Source organism: Cyclopterus lumpus, chromosome 20, assembly GCF_009769545.1.
Source record: "Cyclopterus lumpus isolate fCycLum1 chromosome 20, fCycLum1.pri, whole genome shotgun sequence".
Lineage (NCBI taxonomy): Eukaryota > Metazoa > Chordata > Actinopteri > Perciformes > Cyclopteridae > Cyclopterus > Cyclopterus lumpus.
Genome location: NC_046985.1, coordinates 7,173,289 through 7,190,312, shown reverse-complemented (window position 1 = coordinate 7,190,312; position 17,024 = coordinate 7,173,289). Strand labels below are relative to the sequence as shown.

Here is a 17,024-nt window from a genome sequence, read left to right as displayed (position 1 = left end):
CGTTTGAAGGTCTAGGGAAAAAGTAATGACACGAACATGAAACTTAAATACAAACAACTGTGATGATCTTCAGTAACACGGTCAAAGGTTATCGTGATGTTTAAGATGCCACGTTTCCATTTTAACGTTTTTTTTTAAATTTGATCACTGAATAAAATCATGCATTTTACCAAGGCTGCATTTTACAAAAGTGCACAAAAAGGAAACTTGTTAATAAATGATAAATTACCAATATACTATTGTGATAAAGGATTTGTTTTCGAGGCGGTGTGCTATTTCACTCCAGCTCTCCATTGTTTATTTATTTTTTTATCCAGTGACAATAGGTTGTAAAATTCCAAACACTGGAAATTAATATTTAATGACGTATGGACAACATGCCAACAACAAACATTCTGCTCACTGCTGTTAATGAGGTTGTGCTTTTACAACATATTGTATGTTTACTCACTTGACTAATTTGGTCACTGGCATGTTTATGTGTTTGTTTGGTAGCTTAAATGGATAGACAATGGCTAATTATCAAGCACCCTTTTGAAACTTCACTTGACGATGTCATTATTGCTCATTAATCAGTTTGTGAATCCCTGGTTGATTATATGTTAATGCTAGCAGACAGCTAACTTTTTCCTTTCTTATTCTTCTTAATAGCGCTAAAAAAATATAAGTGGTTACTTTCTTAAATTCTTAAGAACACATACTTTCATTTTCAGCCCAGGATTAAATTATTTTAGGATACAGTCTTCAATCTGGCTTGTGAATTGACTTGTTGGTGTGTCATCACATGGCTGCAAGCAGTAATGTCGGCGTCTTCCCAGAAATGGATGTGTTTTGACAGGTTGTTTTGGTTTTCCCTCTTCGTTTCCCCATCTCTTTCCAATTAGCAGCCATCCTCCCGAATGCCTCTTCCTCATCAGCAGCAACTGCACTCCCAGCAGCACCACCCTTCACGTCCAAGAGGACCTCCTCCCTTCCAAGACCACGGGCGCCCGCTAGCCCAGCAGCCCCTTCAGCCCCTCATCCCCCCGCACATGGCACACCGCTCCCCACCGGTACGGCCCCAGATGGAGCCGCCACCACGAATGATGAGCTCCCCGCCACCCAACTTCCCCCAGCATCACCAGCAGCAGCCTCCACAGCCCAAAAACATCCACATTAACCCCCATTTCAGAGGGCCGACGTCATCTTCTGTGCAAGGTAGATAATCCACTCATTCAAGGGCTTTTTATGAGACTGTTTTGATTTTTACTTCTGTGGCTTCAAAAGAATTTCCCTCATTTCCAGTCATTTTGTGGATTTACCACAGTGCTTACTAATTAGTAGTATCAATCTCATTCACTAAATGACAGCAGTTCTGCCACCTTTTGCATTAGCAAGGAAATGTGTAGCATCAAGCTAAGTTCCCAATTATACACAAGTTTGCGCACTTATGTCTGCTTCTCTCTGAAAAAAAATCAAATTATATATATTTCTTTTTTTTCAGAGAGACGCAGACATAAGGGCGCAAACTTGTGTATAATTAGGAACTTAGCTTGAAAACCTTTTGTTTATCTAAAATGTTGGGTGATGGTGACCGTCAACTCCAGCTTTTTAGTTTACTACGGTTGTCCTCACAAACTAAGATTCATAATCTAAAATCATAATTTTCATTTCATCCAAACGTTGGCATCCCTGGTTCAGTTGAGATGCATGCTATGGCTGGCAGTTATCCTTACACTGTCCTGAAAGGTGTCTGGATTAGAATGTCATTTAGTTGTTTGGTTGAATGACAAGTGAATAGCTCTCTCAGCCAGTAATGGGTTTATCCTCCATTTTTCTTCTGGCGGCATCACCATTTCATTCCCTGAGATGGGTTTATCTGGCCTGTCTGTCCAAGCCAAGATTGAAATTTTGTGTGTGTGTGTATGTTGTGTGCAAGTGCGCATGTGGGATGGGGGTTTGGTTTTGCTCCTGAAAGGCAGACGTGTTCTGGAAAATCGAGGATTGCCTGTGGTTATGATTAAGTGTGTATTTGTTTATCTATATGTCTGTATCTTTATTTATTTATACATTAATTTAAGTGATGGTTTCATATTGAATGTTTTCTAGTGGTAGATGTTGACATACAATTCCACTACCCCTTATTTTGGAGCAGTATGCCAGCAATACAAACATCCAGTTCATTGAATTTGAGGTGCTACTAACGATTATTTTCATTATTGAGTAATCTGTTCATTATTTTCTTTATTAATCACTGAGGCTCAACATTGAATTATAATGTGACAATGTTTGGCAAACGGCAAACGTCTTACTCAGTTATATCTATCTTTTTTTCTTTTTTGTCAAATTATTCTCATGCATTTGATATTTCCTTGAGCTCCCTGGTCTGTGCTTAGCTGTGTAAAGATGTGAGGAGCAGTTCTGATATATATTTTAACATGTATGTCAGTGTAACAGCCTTAAGCATGGAGATGTCTAATGGGCTCCTCCCTTTCTATCACCACCCTCTCTTTGCCTACTGCCCTTCATTTTCCCTTTTCTCCCCCTCCTCCACCCACCCCCTTTCTCTTGCTCTCTCTCTCTCATTGCAGTGCCCTTGATGCCTCCTGCTCAGAGCCAGCCCAGACCTGCTGTGGGTCCTCAGAGGTTCCTTGTGAGTAGCAGCTGCTCCTCTCCCTCCCTCTTGCCTCACTTTCTCTACCTCTCCACACTGCTAGCGTCCCTTTTTGTGAGGGCAATATCATTACGGCAATTAGACTGCCTGCCCGGGCCAAATACTGTTAAAGCAAATCTGTAAACACAGATACGAGTCTGACTGCACAACTGGAAATGCGTGATAGGGGCTTTAGGCGGTAGACTTCTGGAGGTCGAGGCTGCAGTGGCAGGACTTAGGTTAGCTACTCTTCACGGATGGGCTGGGGCTCAGACTAGTGAGCTTGGCACATAATGGAATTGTGAAACCAGGATATACTGCCAGTTAAAATTCACTTTCCACAAGTTTGTGTCCCAAAGGCACGGAGACCTTTTTTGAACGGTATTTGAATTAATGAAATATGCTGCTGGTTTGCTGGGGTGAGTGAGCCTCTCGCGTTTTTGCAACATATATTCCGAAGGCTGAATTTCACGTCAGAGAAAAGGAAACTTAAGTCAGTGATTTCCTGTAAGAAAAGGTTCTTTAATTCACTCACAAAGAACCCATTCCAGGGATGACGGAAATGCCTTTAAAGTAATTACTGTATTGAGGGAAATGGCTCGATAGCAAGTCAGCCAAAGTGCCCTAAGTTACTCCGTCCTTCTAGTTAATGATGCCCAGGCATCAGGTGGTGCTGGTACTGAATGACATCTTCCTGGAAATTGCATTTTATATGGATTTATGCAAATTAGTCAATGGAAAATAGCTGCATCCAATTGCATTCATTTGGATTTACAACCCTGTTGCCAAATAAGCCAGGCTTTCACATTGTCCAAAAAATGTTTTTATTTACCTCTTTTCCAAACTTCACTGTCAGTATCGTGCAATTCCTGTTCCTTGAGGTCTGTGATTGTCATAGATATTGATGGCACAGTTGTTTTGCTTCTGATCACACAGTAGAAGGTGAGGTTGGACAATGGGGCTGATGAATAGCATAGTGTTAGATTCCCCAGCTGTCAATCGCGTTCAGGCTGCTGCCGCCAAGGACACAATTTGAAATGCAGGTGACATACCAGCCGGCAACGTTCCATTTACCAGTGGGCACCTGATTACTCCTGATTATCATACATTATCATCCCATCAAATTTAATTGTTAAAAGACAGGGCGAATGGGGGGTCATAGCCTCTAGTATTACTGCATTACATTTTTGCTGGTGGAGACTGGTTTTGAAATATTTATCTCTGTGCCAATTATAGGTATTAGAATATTTAATCTGTTTAGATAATGACGTTCATATTAAACTCAAAATGAAGATGCCACCAACCTAATTTCTAGTCATTATAACATATTCACATATATATATATATATATATATATATATATATATATATATATATATATATATATATATATTTTGAAATCCTTTATTTATTTTTGCCCGTGTTGATAATTATATTCTTCCTTAAGTGTTAGCCGTCTCAGTCCCGTAACTCTCTCAGGCCATTATCCTGAAAACAAAGAATATGCTTTATAGTTTATATTGATATAAGCTGTAAAACGTTCACATGAAAACCAGAAACAAAACGTCTTCTTACACTCAAATTTCCATTCTTTATTAGATACTTGGACATTTGACCCCTCTCCATTATATTTATCCTGGCTATCCCCTCACTGGGAGAACTATCCTAAAATCAGTTGCATATTGAGCAGCCTGTTTATCAAGGATTAAAAGTGAGAGGATGAGCAGTGTTATTTGAGAGGTATTATATGGACACCAGAGTCCTCCATTGTGCAAACTTGCCTGCCTGACCTTTTAGAACAGTATGATTGGCCCCTCATTGTGATCCCCTGTCTGTGTAAGCCCCTTTGATTAACTTTCTGTTAAGCAAGTTTTTGGAACTCTGGCCTTCTAGCTTTCTAACACCTTTCCTCTCTAAATACCGCCACGCAGCAGTAGAATAAAGATGGATTAAGCCTTGATAGCATCTTAAGTAATTTACAATGGGCTTGGAGGAGGCGAGCAGCCCATTTGTGGAAGTGCCACGTGTTGAATAGCAGGTTAATTTTTCAACAGAGATGGATGTTTAAAAGAAAAGAGGAGACAGTTATGAGGGGGATTGAATTCCAAGGAGGGATTAAAGGGTTGTTATCTAGTTTTCCTTGGGAGATAGATGGGGAGTAATGTGCATGCAAAAGTAGACGGCTGTCGAACATACGAAGCGGTTGAGACAAAGGTGAGGGCACTTATCCCTTCCTGAAATGCCCGTTCCTTGTTAGAGACAGGCTTTTAAAGGTTTATGAACAAAGCCACAAGTAGCAAGTTCAGGCTGAAGTGTTTCTTTAATATTGGCATGCATATTGATGTTTACAAGATTATGCATCTTTTTAATGACCCTAGCCTTTCAATTACAAGCGCTCCCTGTTCGATGCAATACTCTCCATCAAATTCCCATTTTTCATTAGTTTAATTTGTTTGTGATCATTGAGTTCCCAGTATGGCCTATAATTCATGGCTTTTGTGTTTTCCCAGGGACCGGGAGACTTCCAGCAGCACATGACTGGTAATTTTGGTCAACCCCAGCGGCCCCCTCATCACATGGAGCCCTATAGGAACCAGCCACCCCAGGGCCCCCAAGACAGAGAGGCACTCTTTATGGGAGGTGAGTCCTACACCCACCTTGGACGAGGGTTACAAAGCACACTTGGCATATTTAATCCTATTCGACAACACCTCTGGCGGTATACCTACAGGGTACGCTGCTTGCTTTCGGGTACTTCCCTATCTGCAGCACTCATGTTAAATGCATGTGTATATATGCATCTGAATGAGCCTTGGAAACTGCATTAAACACCTATATTTCAGATTTCTTCATTCACAATGCAGATTTAAAAACAACCACTGTGCTGTTTACACTTTCACCTTGATAGAGTTGTCTGTTTTCGTTTCCCTTGCCATAAGACTATACATCTGGAGAGGGAGTTTCTGATGTACTGAAATTGGCTCAAAATGTAAAAAAACTGACATCTCTGTTGTGTTGCGGCTTGGTTTTTCCTTCTGTGGGCACAGAGCGCACAGAGTCAACACGGTTTCCAGGGCAGCACATGTTTGATCACCAGGGCCCCAGCCCTCTGATGAACAGCAGCCACAACCTCCACCACCAGCAGCAGCAGCAGCAGCAGCAGCAGCAGCTGCCTGGCCAGGGCCACATGGGCTTCGGCCCACCAGGACCAGCCTTCAACCAGCCAGGCCAGGGTCCGCTCGGAATTTTTCCAAGAGAACCCCCAAGACCCAATATCCCTCCCCACCAAGGTCATCCAGGGATGGTCGGGTTGAATCAACAAGGTGGCCCCCCCAACCAGCCCAGACCTTTCATGGGCCCTCGTCAGCCGTTTGGCCAGCAGGGGAACCTTTTCCCCCCTCCTCAAGTCCAGTTTGGGATGCCGGTACGACTAAGAGTAAGTGATTTTTGAGCCAATAGCTCTGTCTGTATGTTGCACAACAATTGTGTGCGGTGTCTCTAGTTCTTCCCCAATTTTTAAAAAATTTAATTTGCTTTAATATGTTATCTGCGTATCAGAATGTTTTTTGCAGCATCTTCTCTTACCCGTTACAATTCTTGTACAGGAGCCTGGCAAACAATTCACATGCTTTGTTTGCCATGAATGTATGATTTTTTGTCAGCTTTGCTCTAGATTATTAAAATTGATGTGGCAGAAGCAATGACGAGACACAAGTACTGTACATGTGAATAAACTAGACTAGTTATCATATTCACTGTTACTGAAGCGTTAAGGAAAAAGACTTGTCTGTTTGGCACCTTGGCTCTTTGTCAAGAGACATAGACAAGAGCTCCCTCTAGTGATTGAATCACTATTGTTGTACTACTGGGGAGATACTCGGAGGATACCAGTTGGAGGTTAATTACTGTACATGCAGGAATTTCCTGATTTAATGTTGAGATTAACGTTCATAAGAAGAATACCATTGCTATTGTAAAAAGTGAAATAAAAAAAACAACGTTCTGGTTTACTCATGTTGTAGTTTGTCTTCTCTCACTGATATTTCAGGGCTTGATGCACGGCCCTCCGGTCTCCCAGCTTGCGCATCACGACTCCTTGCCATCCCATCAGCCCATGCACCAGCAGCAGCAGCAGCAGCAGCAGCAGCAGCATCATAGGCAGGAGTTATCCCATCATCAGCAGCAACATCTAAATGTCAATGAGCCTCGCTCCATGATGCACCACGGCCAGAATCTTTTCCATCAACAGCAGGCACATGGTAGCCCGAGGCAGATGACGCCCCGCCCTCAGAACCCCCAACAGCGCAACATGACAAACAGGCAGAGGATGGTGAGAGATTAACATATCAGCTCATCTATTTTCTGTTCAAATTGATTAAAGGCTGTACAATGGGATCATTCTAATAACTATATACTGTTGTCGCCTTTCCTCAATCAACAAAAAACAGCATATAAAAAAATTGGTCAAACTAAATGCATATGTTCAGATTGGATTGATTGTAAAAACATAAAATGCTGATATTTTTCCCCTTTCTTCAGAACACACCTATCTCCAAGCAAATGCAGCAGCGCAACAGCAACCTCCGGGAGCTCCCTGTAGCACCTGGCAACACAAACATGAACAGTGCCCGCCCTGCCGCCAACATTAGGCCTGTTGCCAAGGCAACACAGGGGATGCATCCTGGGCAGAACACTCAGCTGGTGCCTGGCGGTGGAAGAGGAAGAGGCCAAGTTGCTGCCAGGTTTGAAGCACAGCTTGGAGGAGGCGGCAGGACGGTGGTTCGGAAGGAGATCCCGTGCACGCTGTCCAGCACGGCGCCACAGGTCAGCTTTTGAACAACAACAATTAAAAAAACAAGGCTTTGGAACCATGTCGTAATGGCACAATGGATCCATTGTTTCAGATAATCGTGTGATCTGTGTTTTATTAATATCCTGCTGAAATGGTACCGTAACTGAGAATTTGTTTCCTGCTAAATTTCTAGTGTCCCAGAAATTATATTGGTGTGCAGGACTAATTATCTAATCATATGGATGTTAATGACAGCAGTCTCATTGCATTGGAAAGACCAGATCAATACTACTGCGTTTTTCTCCTGGGTTTTGCCTTTGATTACATCTGACTATCGGCCCAAGTAAAATGGGGCTCACGCCTCCCCTTCAAGTAAGTGGAGACGGGTAGTCATATTGTCAGTTTGTGCTTTGTGCCGCAGGACCCTGATGAGGACGAGGAGACGCGGCAGTACCGTCTGAAGATTGAGGAGCAGAAGCGTCTGAGAGAAGAGATCCTAAAGAGAAAGGAGATGCGACGGCAGATGCAGGCTGGCGTCAGAAAGAAGGAGCTGTTGGACAGGCTCAACGCTCAGACCCCGAGCCAGGGCCCATCTCCTTCACATGTTCAACCCTCACAACAGAATCCGCTTACGTCACATCTTCTACTACAACAACAACAACAACCACCACCACCACAATTGCAGCAGCAACAACTACAACAGCAGCAACAGCAACAACAACAACAACTACTACAGCAGCAACAGCAGCAGCAGCAACAACAACAGCAGCAGCAGCAGCAGCAGCAGCAGCAGCAGCAGCAACCACCACAGCCACAACAACAGAGACAGTTGCCTCTGAGGACACAACAATCATTGAATGCATCATTAAAGAGTCCTAATCAAGCCACCCCCATCCCTCCCAACGGCAGTCCTCACATCCCTCCACCACGTCCCAATGTCAAGGCACGCCTGCAGATGGTAAAAGGTAGCACCCAGCAGCAACAGTCCCCCGGGCCTGTTCCAGACCAGCAATGGAAACCGCCTCAACCAAATCAGCAGCAGCAGCAGCTGCTGCAACAGCAGCGACGGAACAGTGCTGTGCAGAATGTGAACAGGCCTGGTGATCAGATCCAGTCCAGCCAGGTCCCCCCAAAGACCATACCTGTAACTGCCTCTGTGGTACCTGGCCAGGCTCAGGCTCTAACTCAAGGACCTAAACCTGGGGCTAAAAGAACTGTGATGCAGCGGGCCAAGAATTCTTCCTTCGAAGGCCAGCAGGTGCCACAAAAAGTCAGAGTCGTCAAACTTTCAGGAGCGGTGAGCATGCCAATTCCATTTTCATCCAACACCTTCTTTTGTGTTTGGGTCCGACATTTATTTGATCCTCTTCACAGGGGAAACGACAGTTTTGAAATGAAATGCCACTGATTGCCCTCACACGGTCTATCTTGTAATCTAAAAGATATCTAACCTATGGGTTTGACAAGGTGATATGTGTCATTTTGGTAAAAATTGATTTGTTAAGAGTTTCCTCTCTTAAGCTTTGGGAACTGGTATTTAAGACACAGTGCCTTGACGCACATTTTACCTTTAGAACCTCAGAAAGGCTGAAGGCATTAAAGAGAGAAGTATGACATTTATCTGAAGAGTTGGGGACACCTCATCACTGCTCTTAAAGGTTGACATCCTCTTTTAAGGGCAGAAGAGTATTATTTTAAAGATAGAGGCCTTGGAGACGGTAAAGCAAGAATGACAGTAACACCAACAAGTCCAGAATTACCACTGCTGGCTATTTTAAACGCACTTGATAAGTTACTACTGTGGCCTTAATTACACATTAATCTTTATTGAAAAACCACAAAGGCGTGCATGTTAAACACTCATACTTGTCACTGATGAGACACGTTAGTGTGATGTGATAGTATTTCAAAATAAGCCTCTTTCCGACTCCATCCCAGAGGATCAAGCCGCAGAGCCAAAATCGCAGGCTGGCTGCAGATGAAGATAACCGAGTGTCAGTGCGTTAATGGAAACCTGCGCATGAGCTATCTGATGTACCGCATCTTGGAGAAAAAAGGAGAGTGGGATGTGTGGTGGGGAAAGCGAGATGGAAACGGCTAAGGCCTATAGCCACATTGTTCTGCTGTCATCAACAGGCACTTGACAATGTTATCGCCTGCCTTCTCTTTTTTTTTCTTGCTCTCTCTCTCTTCCTCTCTGTCATCCCCCCGGTTGCTTTTTCACCATCAACCCATCTCTCAGGTGCAAGGCAACAAAAGAATGCCAATCCAAGACCCTTGTAATTAATCTTTTTGGTTGAACGGAGAGGCAACATAATACCTGTGTAAGAAAGTTGCCACTTTTGAGGATTTGGATTTGTATGGCTTAGGCACACAGATAAGAGGCAAATTATATTTTCATCAGGGATAATACAAAGCAGCGCAATACACAAAAGCTGGGGAGGAGAGGGGGCGTAAGGGGGATGGGGTACACATCGAGCCGCTGTCGTTCCAGTGTAATGCAGCTTAGCATTTGATGGGTGCAATCAGGAGCTGTGATTTCTATAGGAGGGATTAATCCATTTACTCTCAACTGGGGACAGGTCAGAGATATCGCCTCTTTTCTTCCCCTGTATTGATCTGTCACATCTCTCCGCGGAGTCGGGGAAGAGACGACCTTCAATTCTTCCCCGCATGTCAACAGAGTTGAGCTGTGACTTTATTTGATAATGAGACCATCACCTTGTTGGGTTGATCTTTATTCCCCACAGCATGTCTGATAGGGATCCAGTGCCAATGCTGGCACTTTTTTTTTTACCTCTGCTTTGTAGATACGGCCTTGCATTTCTCCCAGTTGTCGGTAAACATCGGCTACAATATACAGTCTTTATACGATTATAGGAATTGTTTTTCTTTTATCCAATTGCAAATAAAATGGATAAATAAAAAAATAAGCTACTTTGGCTCAGATGCTCTCTCTGTCTGTAGTAACCTCTCTATTGTTGCGCTCCATGTCCCGCCCACAGCACTCATCTGATTGATTACACGTCACAAGTAATTGTGCCCATCAACACTACTTAAGGATACTGGCATTCAAAACTGCTCCGTGTGCAGGCGGCAGATATTGCTGTAATTACAATGCTGCAAATGTATATTGGTTGCAAATATTAGTTATGGACCTCCTTGATTACCAATAACCTGTGTCGGCCCTGACAAAATACCAATCAATTGATCCTTAATGTGAATAGGATAGTGATGCTTCAGATGGATTGAGATAAAGGATGGAAGGTTGTGCGAGTGACTAATTGGTGTTTTCCATCATCCCCATTCAGAGCGGAAACGGGTCAGCGGCAGCCGGAGACATAGTGCAGCAACAAGGCACCTGGTCGGCAACCCCGGGCAACCAGGCCGTGCAGAGGAAGGTTACCATGACAGCGCAGCAGCAACAGGGACCAGGCGGGACACCACAGGCCGGCCGAGGGGTCACGGGCAACCCACAGCAAACCAGGGTATGTCATAAATGGTCACATGCCGCTCTCTCTCTCTCACACACACACACACCTATACGTGAATAGAGCCGACTGTGAGATGATGGCAGTTCGGAAATAAAAGGAGCTGAGATGTCTCCTGTAAAGTTGTCTCCTGCCGCTGGTGCCTAGCTACCCTGGCATTCAGTAGACGTCCCAATCTAGCAGGAGTGGTAATAAGACAGGACAGTGTGCCAGGTGCAGGAGTATTGACAAGCTGAAAGCAGTGTAACACGGGGGGCTACACAAGGTCCCCTGGCCTCTGCACGCCTGTCACCACCAGGCTGCTGTCACAGTTACCATACTCACTGACGCTGACGGGGTAAGGCAGTCACCATAACGCTTGCACGGCTCCTCTCTCTTTGGCTCCCCCACCCCCAACACGCGCACACACTCCCTCTACCTCCTCTTATCTCTTTTCGAAGTCTCTCCTCCTCCTCTTCTTCTCTGCAGCTGAAGAAACATACCTCTCACTCTCGAGCTAAAATGAAGATATGCCATGCCACATGCATCATGTTCTGACATTGATGCCCTATGTAGAAATATGATAAGTCAATCATGTGAAAGCCTGGCGTGTCTGAGAGGCGCACGAGGAAAACACACAGCGTTTTTTAAATGTGCCTTTGTGCTGAGAAATGCAGCTCCTCTTCACGTGGTTGAATGAGATTAAAACATCAACATGCCTGTGAAAGCAGTGAGAGGTTCAGTCTGTGTTTCCGCCCGCTGTCTTTCTCTTAACCTGTACACAATTCTTTTTTCTTTCTTTTTTTAAAAATTTTTTTTACTACATGTGGGCAATTTTTCTCACACCTGCTATAGGTTGTCGTGTCAGGCCGAGGTAGAGGTGTTGCTCAGATGGGTCGAGGTCGCCCAACGACTACCAGACCAATCCAAAAAGAAGCCGAGAGTGAGCGCTGCACGGTGTCCATAGAGGGCCTCTCTTCATCCACGACCGACCTTCAACTGCAGAATCTTCTCCGGTCCATCGGCCCCATAGAGGTAGGTACAGCAGCTTGATACTTGCGCGTGCACTTTTAATGTCTTCAAGTATCTTTCTTCTGACTTAATGTGCTTACAAAGCATCTAGTTTGTATGAAGAGTAACAGAATTAGCAACTAGCGCGTGATGAAACATAGATATGTACTTGTCATGCACCAGAGGGGCAGTAATGAAATCTTCATGGCGTGATCCCATAGCGCCCTCTGTCGTAGTGATTAAGTAGGTAGAGAACATTTCCCCACACCACCCTCACTCCCTCTTGTGGATAAGGGGAGCATCTAGTTGTACACCGGAGACATTTTGACTCGAAGAGCTTGTGTAAATAATGAAATGAATAAATGATGGCTGAATCCCGTTTTAGCTGCTTTGATTACAGCATCCTGGTATCGTGCACGTTGGTTCTGTCACCCTCACTTGAACAGAGGGTCGTTAGTGATCCTTGTAACGCCTGTGCTTTTCCTAGTATGACGAGTCAAAATGTCTGTCCCAATAGAGGCACGTTTGTATTTGACTATTTCTGTTTATTGCAGATGTTCAAAATGATGCCGCAGCAGAGGAAAGCAATCGCCACATTTTCCAGTCCCCAGCATGCAGAAAGTTTTCAAATGAGCTTCCATAGGTAATCAATGTACTTCCCTCTTTATCATCTATATATAAAAGCCCGATTATATAATGACCTACTGTTGTTGCTAACCTTCTGGTTGGTCATGGAATTTAGCTACTGTACAGATTGTACAACATAAGTTTTCATTAGTATATTTGCCCCTGAGACAATGGCTCAAACATTGTTATCACAATTACTACACAGGCACATGATTGATTTGTCCCACATTGATGTGTCGCTGATTGATGGATGAGGAGCGCAATAGAGCCAGAGAGGCCCGTCACGAGGAGTCCCTTTCTCCCAACGCGGGAGCCTCTCATGCACAGTTCCAGCTCGGCATAAGAATACTTCTTCAGCCCTTTTTTCGGGGGGGTCACGCGCACTCAACACGTCTGCACAGAAGCATCGTTCATCTCCTCTCAACTTGGAACAGAGAACATAAAGACCTGAGTTGCGAGCATGCCTTTGTTTGACTTTGTGTACCGACTGTCCATTGTTGTAAAATGGCACTGGAGAGACACTGGACAGTTAATCCTATTTTAACGAAGTTTGTGAAGGATGCTCTGCGCATCTTCCAAGGACACTTAAGTAGAACTCTTCATGGGATAATGGTTGCTCCCCTCCTCAGTTAGATTCATCATTAAACTAAAACGAACACTTAAACGTTATAATAGTGATACGACCACTTCATCTGAGTTTTTTTTTATCATTCGCGGCGTGCTATTTGGCTCTGTGCAGGAGGTGTTTGTGGCGGACTGTGTGGCCAGCTGATTCACATAGCAGTGTCAGCCCACGGCTGTAGATGGCAGTATTTCATCACTAATGGTGCTTCATATTTTTTTCCATCTCAAGAGTCTCCAAGCAGTTTCTGGGTGAATGGCACCATCTAGTGGAGAGCTTGCGTACAGGCACGCAGGTGGATGATATTGAATATTTTATCACATAGTAGTGACGGGGACCAAATTGGCTTTGGATGTTAAATAAACCGGAATATATTTTTTTTTTCTTCGAAATGACCAACGATTTTACAAATTGTAAATGTTGTGACTCTTGTGTATATATTTTGTGGTGCTTTTCAGTTTCAGTGCTGCTTCTGGGACCGATTGTTCAGAGCCGCTCTAGTTCAGGTTGGTTAGTTTGGTCATTTGACGTCGCTCCTTGTTCTAAAAGTTTAGATCTTTTAACCGTTAACCGGAGTCCAACTTGGAATAACCGTTCACGCATTTTGGATGTATATTTTAGTTGTATTGATTATGGATTAGTTAGATTTAGGATTGTGATCTGTGCTGATGATGCTTTGAGGGAGTGTGTGTGTGTGTTTGTATGTACGATTTTTTTTGGAGATTTTTTTTAGAATTACAAATTAAATGTACATTGTTCGGCATACATGTGGGTACGCCAGAGAGCATAGCTGACGATTCCCCTGATACATTTCCGTGACTGCTTCCTCCGTTCTGTTATAATTGATCCAAATCTGCGCGACTATCAGTTGATAATTGGTGCCTTATCGCTGAGCTGCATGGTGTTTGTGGAATAGCACTTTGAACTCGGCTGATAACAGAGTAATTCACCATGTTACTTTTCCCCGTAAATTGAATCTCCCTCACTTTATACAAAGACCTCCCACTGAAGGCGAACCCCGGCGTAAAGAAACATCAGTAACACGTGTACAATCTCTAAAGCAGTCGTGTTTTCTCTGAGCGTGTGGTGTGTGTATGGGAAGAGCTACGGCATCACTGCCCCCCATGAATTATCTAAATACTTCATTTCCTTGTCCGGCTCTCAGTTCGATTTCACGAGAGACATCATTATTAGACTAGATATAGAAACTACGGCTCATTTACTTGTTCATGATATTTTTCCTTTTTCTTCATTGCACGATTGTTTTGTCTATTCGGGGTTTAAAGTTTGTTAAACAAAAACAGTTCTTTTAATTATTAAGAAATTGTTGCCCGTGTTTACTAATAAGTTAAGATCAGAGGCGAACGTCGTATAATTTGACAAAGGAAGCCGAGGGGGCAACCATTATCTACGTAGTGATCGTGTACATAAGTAGACCAGAACTTTCTCTCAGTATTCATTCTGCTCATTTTTTTTTTTTAAGTTACTCTTTACTTGCGTTGTATCACGTTAAAATATTTTTATATGTAAGGATCTACTGATGTGTCCAGACATAAATCCTTTTACTAGTGTTTTGTTTCTAATTTGGATCCAAAATGACTGGACCGCATTTCTGTTTATAAGACATTTGACAACAAGTGTAAGGGAAAATAAAAACATGGCCAATATACCGTGAACATGCAGGTATGTGAAGCCGGTTAAACTTTAGCCCAAAGATGTGTGGTTGTGTGTGATGTCCATCTTTCTGGTGCCTTTTACAATGAATAATCTTTCTTATTTGTGCTGCATTTTTATTCATTTTTATATTACATATTCTGTAAGGTCCTGAGTACATATCTCACATACTTTAAACAACGTTTTAAGCACCTTGTATGGCAAGATATACTACCATATATAGATTTAGGGGGATGCCACTGAAATTTGGCATTGAGATTATTTTCTTCATATCCAGAAACGCAATCATTCTTGTCCTGCCCATTCAACTGTGATGTCATACTCATGCCCTGACAGAGGAAAAGCAATAGGCAGATACATGTAGCCACGTATTAAACCATTTCACTGGATTTGACTAATGCAAAGATAATTTGTAACATTAAGACAATCATACTTTGACTCTGTTAGTAAATCAACGCCTGGCGGTGCATCTGGATGACATCACAGATTAAGCTCTTGGTGCTCTGGTCTCCAGAAAGAGTTATTCTTGTTCACAAGTACCCCATGGCCTCTGATCTTGGCTGCACGTGTGAATCAAATATACACTTTTAGTGGTATTTCCCCTTTTTAAAATAGCTATTACTTGAAAAAAAGTGAAAATCCTCAAAGTGTTAAAAACAAGCTGCACATTCGTAATTCTTGCCAGTGAAGGTCACGAGATTCTTGAAGTATCACAAGTGTTGGGCCTCCAAAGTGTCTGCGCTCCTAAAATCCCTTCTTTCTTCGTGTAAAAACCTGAGGTTTCACGGTTTTCGTTTTTTGTATGTTGTGCATTTGTTCTAAACTGTCTTCTTTATGTTTTATTCCTTTTTGTTTTGAGTTGAAATTATGTGGAGGTTTTTGTTCCCTAACCATGTGTATTTAATGTCTTTCATGTTGTGGGTTACTTGATTTTAGTGTTGTAGTAAATCCTGTGGATTTGAAAAAGTACCGGCCGTGCCGGTGTTAGTTATCTTGTTACAAGACATCGGGTCTTGTAACGACAGAGCAGATTCATATTGAATCTTTTTGTACCTTAATTTTAAGAATTTCGTACATATAATGTACCTTGAACTTTTAGACATGATGTTCTATTTCTCATAGTAATTTCCTATTGGAAAGTGGTGCTCCATTACGTCCTGATTTACAGCAGGCTATTTAACTATCTTTTACCAATCACATCAGCTCATGTGGTTGCAGTAGAGTATTTGATTTAAGACAGACCCATCCTTGACATATCTATGGGTCTTTCTTTTGGTCGCATAAGCCTTTAATATGGCTGCTTAGTATCCGAGTGTTTGTTTCAAACGTGCCCGGTTGGGTTTTCCATAACGTTAACCTAAAGCTTTTCCAACAGGTCTGTTTGGGGATCCAGCAGCTGAAGTAATGTCCTTCTTTTCTCTTTCCTCAGATCCATCCGCCTCAAGTTAAAGGACCGTACCAAAGGTTTATAGCATGTTCTCGCAAATTGGCTTATGAATGGGTTACGACTGACAGCGGTATAAAGGATAACGACAACTTTTCCCAACTTAAAGGCCGCTGTTGGTTTTAGTTTGCTGTATGAAAACTGGCAATCCATGCCATTCAACTATTGGTTGACTGTTGGTCAAGGTTATGTTGTTTTTGCATGATGCAGCAGTTTGTTATTGGTTCCTTGTTGAGGCGCTATTGCAAAGCGCCAACACCTGACATTTGAGTTGGGTGGATTGTAGTCTGTCCCTCTAATGTATAATTCTAGGTTAACTGGGAAAAGCCCAGCAGGTCATTTGAAACCACTTGCTGCTGTTTTGAAGACTGATTTCTCGAAGGCTTCTCCGCGCTGCTGGTACAAAAGAATATGTGTTTGCTGCGTGTTGAATATAACACATCCGAACGGTTTTCATTTAGTTTTGTTTTAATCAAGTTGTGCTCAACAACCAAGAAGATGCCGTACATCATGTCCACTTTGTCTTTGTTTGGTTAAGTATTAGTCAAACCGTGTTTATTTAGTCAATGGATATTTGTTTGTACCAGCAGACATCAGCTTTAAATGTTTTCAAATTACCCTTTTTTCCCCCCCTTTTACAATTTGGCTTTTATTCATCTTTTTGGTAAATCAGTTACTTAAATGTGACACTTATGGAACCATCAATGCCAACAAAAGTGTGAGAAGAGAAGTATCGATTACATGAGGGGTAC

The 17,024-nt window shown here is 42.9% G+C and overlaps 1 protein-coding gene across 2 annotated transcripts in view; it reads left to right on the top strand.

Moving 5' to 3' along the window:
* rbm33a (RNA binding motif protein 33a) overlaps positions 1 to 14,861 on the top strand; it is a 23,427-nt gene extending 8,566 nt beyond the window's left edge. Inside the window, exons 9-19 of one of the 2 annotated variants that reach the window (XM_034559722.1) lie at positions 888 to 1,197; positions 2,571 to 2,632; positions 5,143 to 5,272; positions 5,680 to 6,068; positions 6,681 to 6,962; positions 7,172 to 7,456; positions 7,846 to 8,721; positions 10,736 to 10,912; positions 11,750 to 11,929; positions 12,460 to 12,548; positions 12,738 to 14,861. In XM_034559722.1, coding sequence (XP_034415613.1) covers positions 888 to 1,197; positions 2,571 to 2,632; positions 5,143 to 5,272; positions 5,680 to 6,068; positions 6,681 to 6,962; positions 7,172 to 7,456; positions 7,846 to 8,721; positions 10,736 to 10,912; positions 11,750 to 11,929; positions 12,460 to 12,548; positions 12,738 to 12,786 — 2,829 coding nt within the window. In that variant the 3' untranslated portion in view covers positions 12,787 to 14,861. Of the gene's footprint in view, positions 1 to 884; positions 1,198 to 2,570; positions 2,633 to 5,142; positions 5,273 to 5,679; positions 6,069 to 6,680; positions 6,963 to 7,171; positions 7,457 to 7,845; positions 8,722 to 10,735; positions 10,913 to 11,749; positions 11,930 to 12,459; positions 12,549 to 12,737 lie in introns of both variants that reach the window. The other variant, XM_034559721.1, reaches the window with a different exon arrangement.
* The last annotated feature ends 2,163 nt before the right edge of the window (positions 14,862 to 17,024 follow it).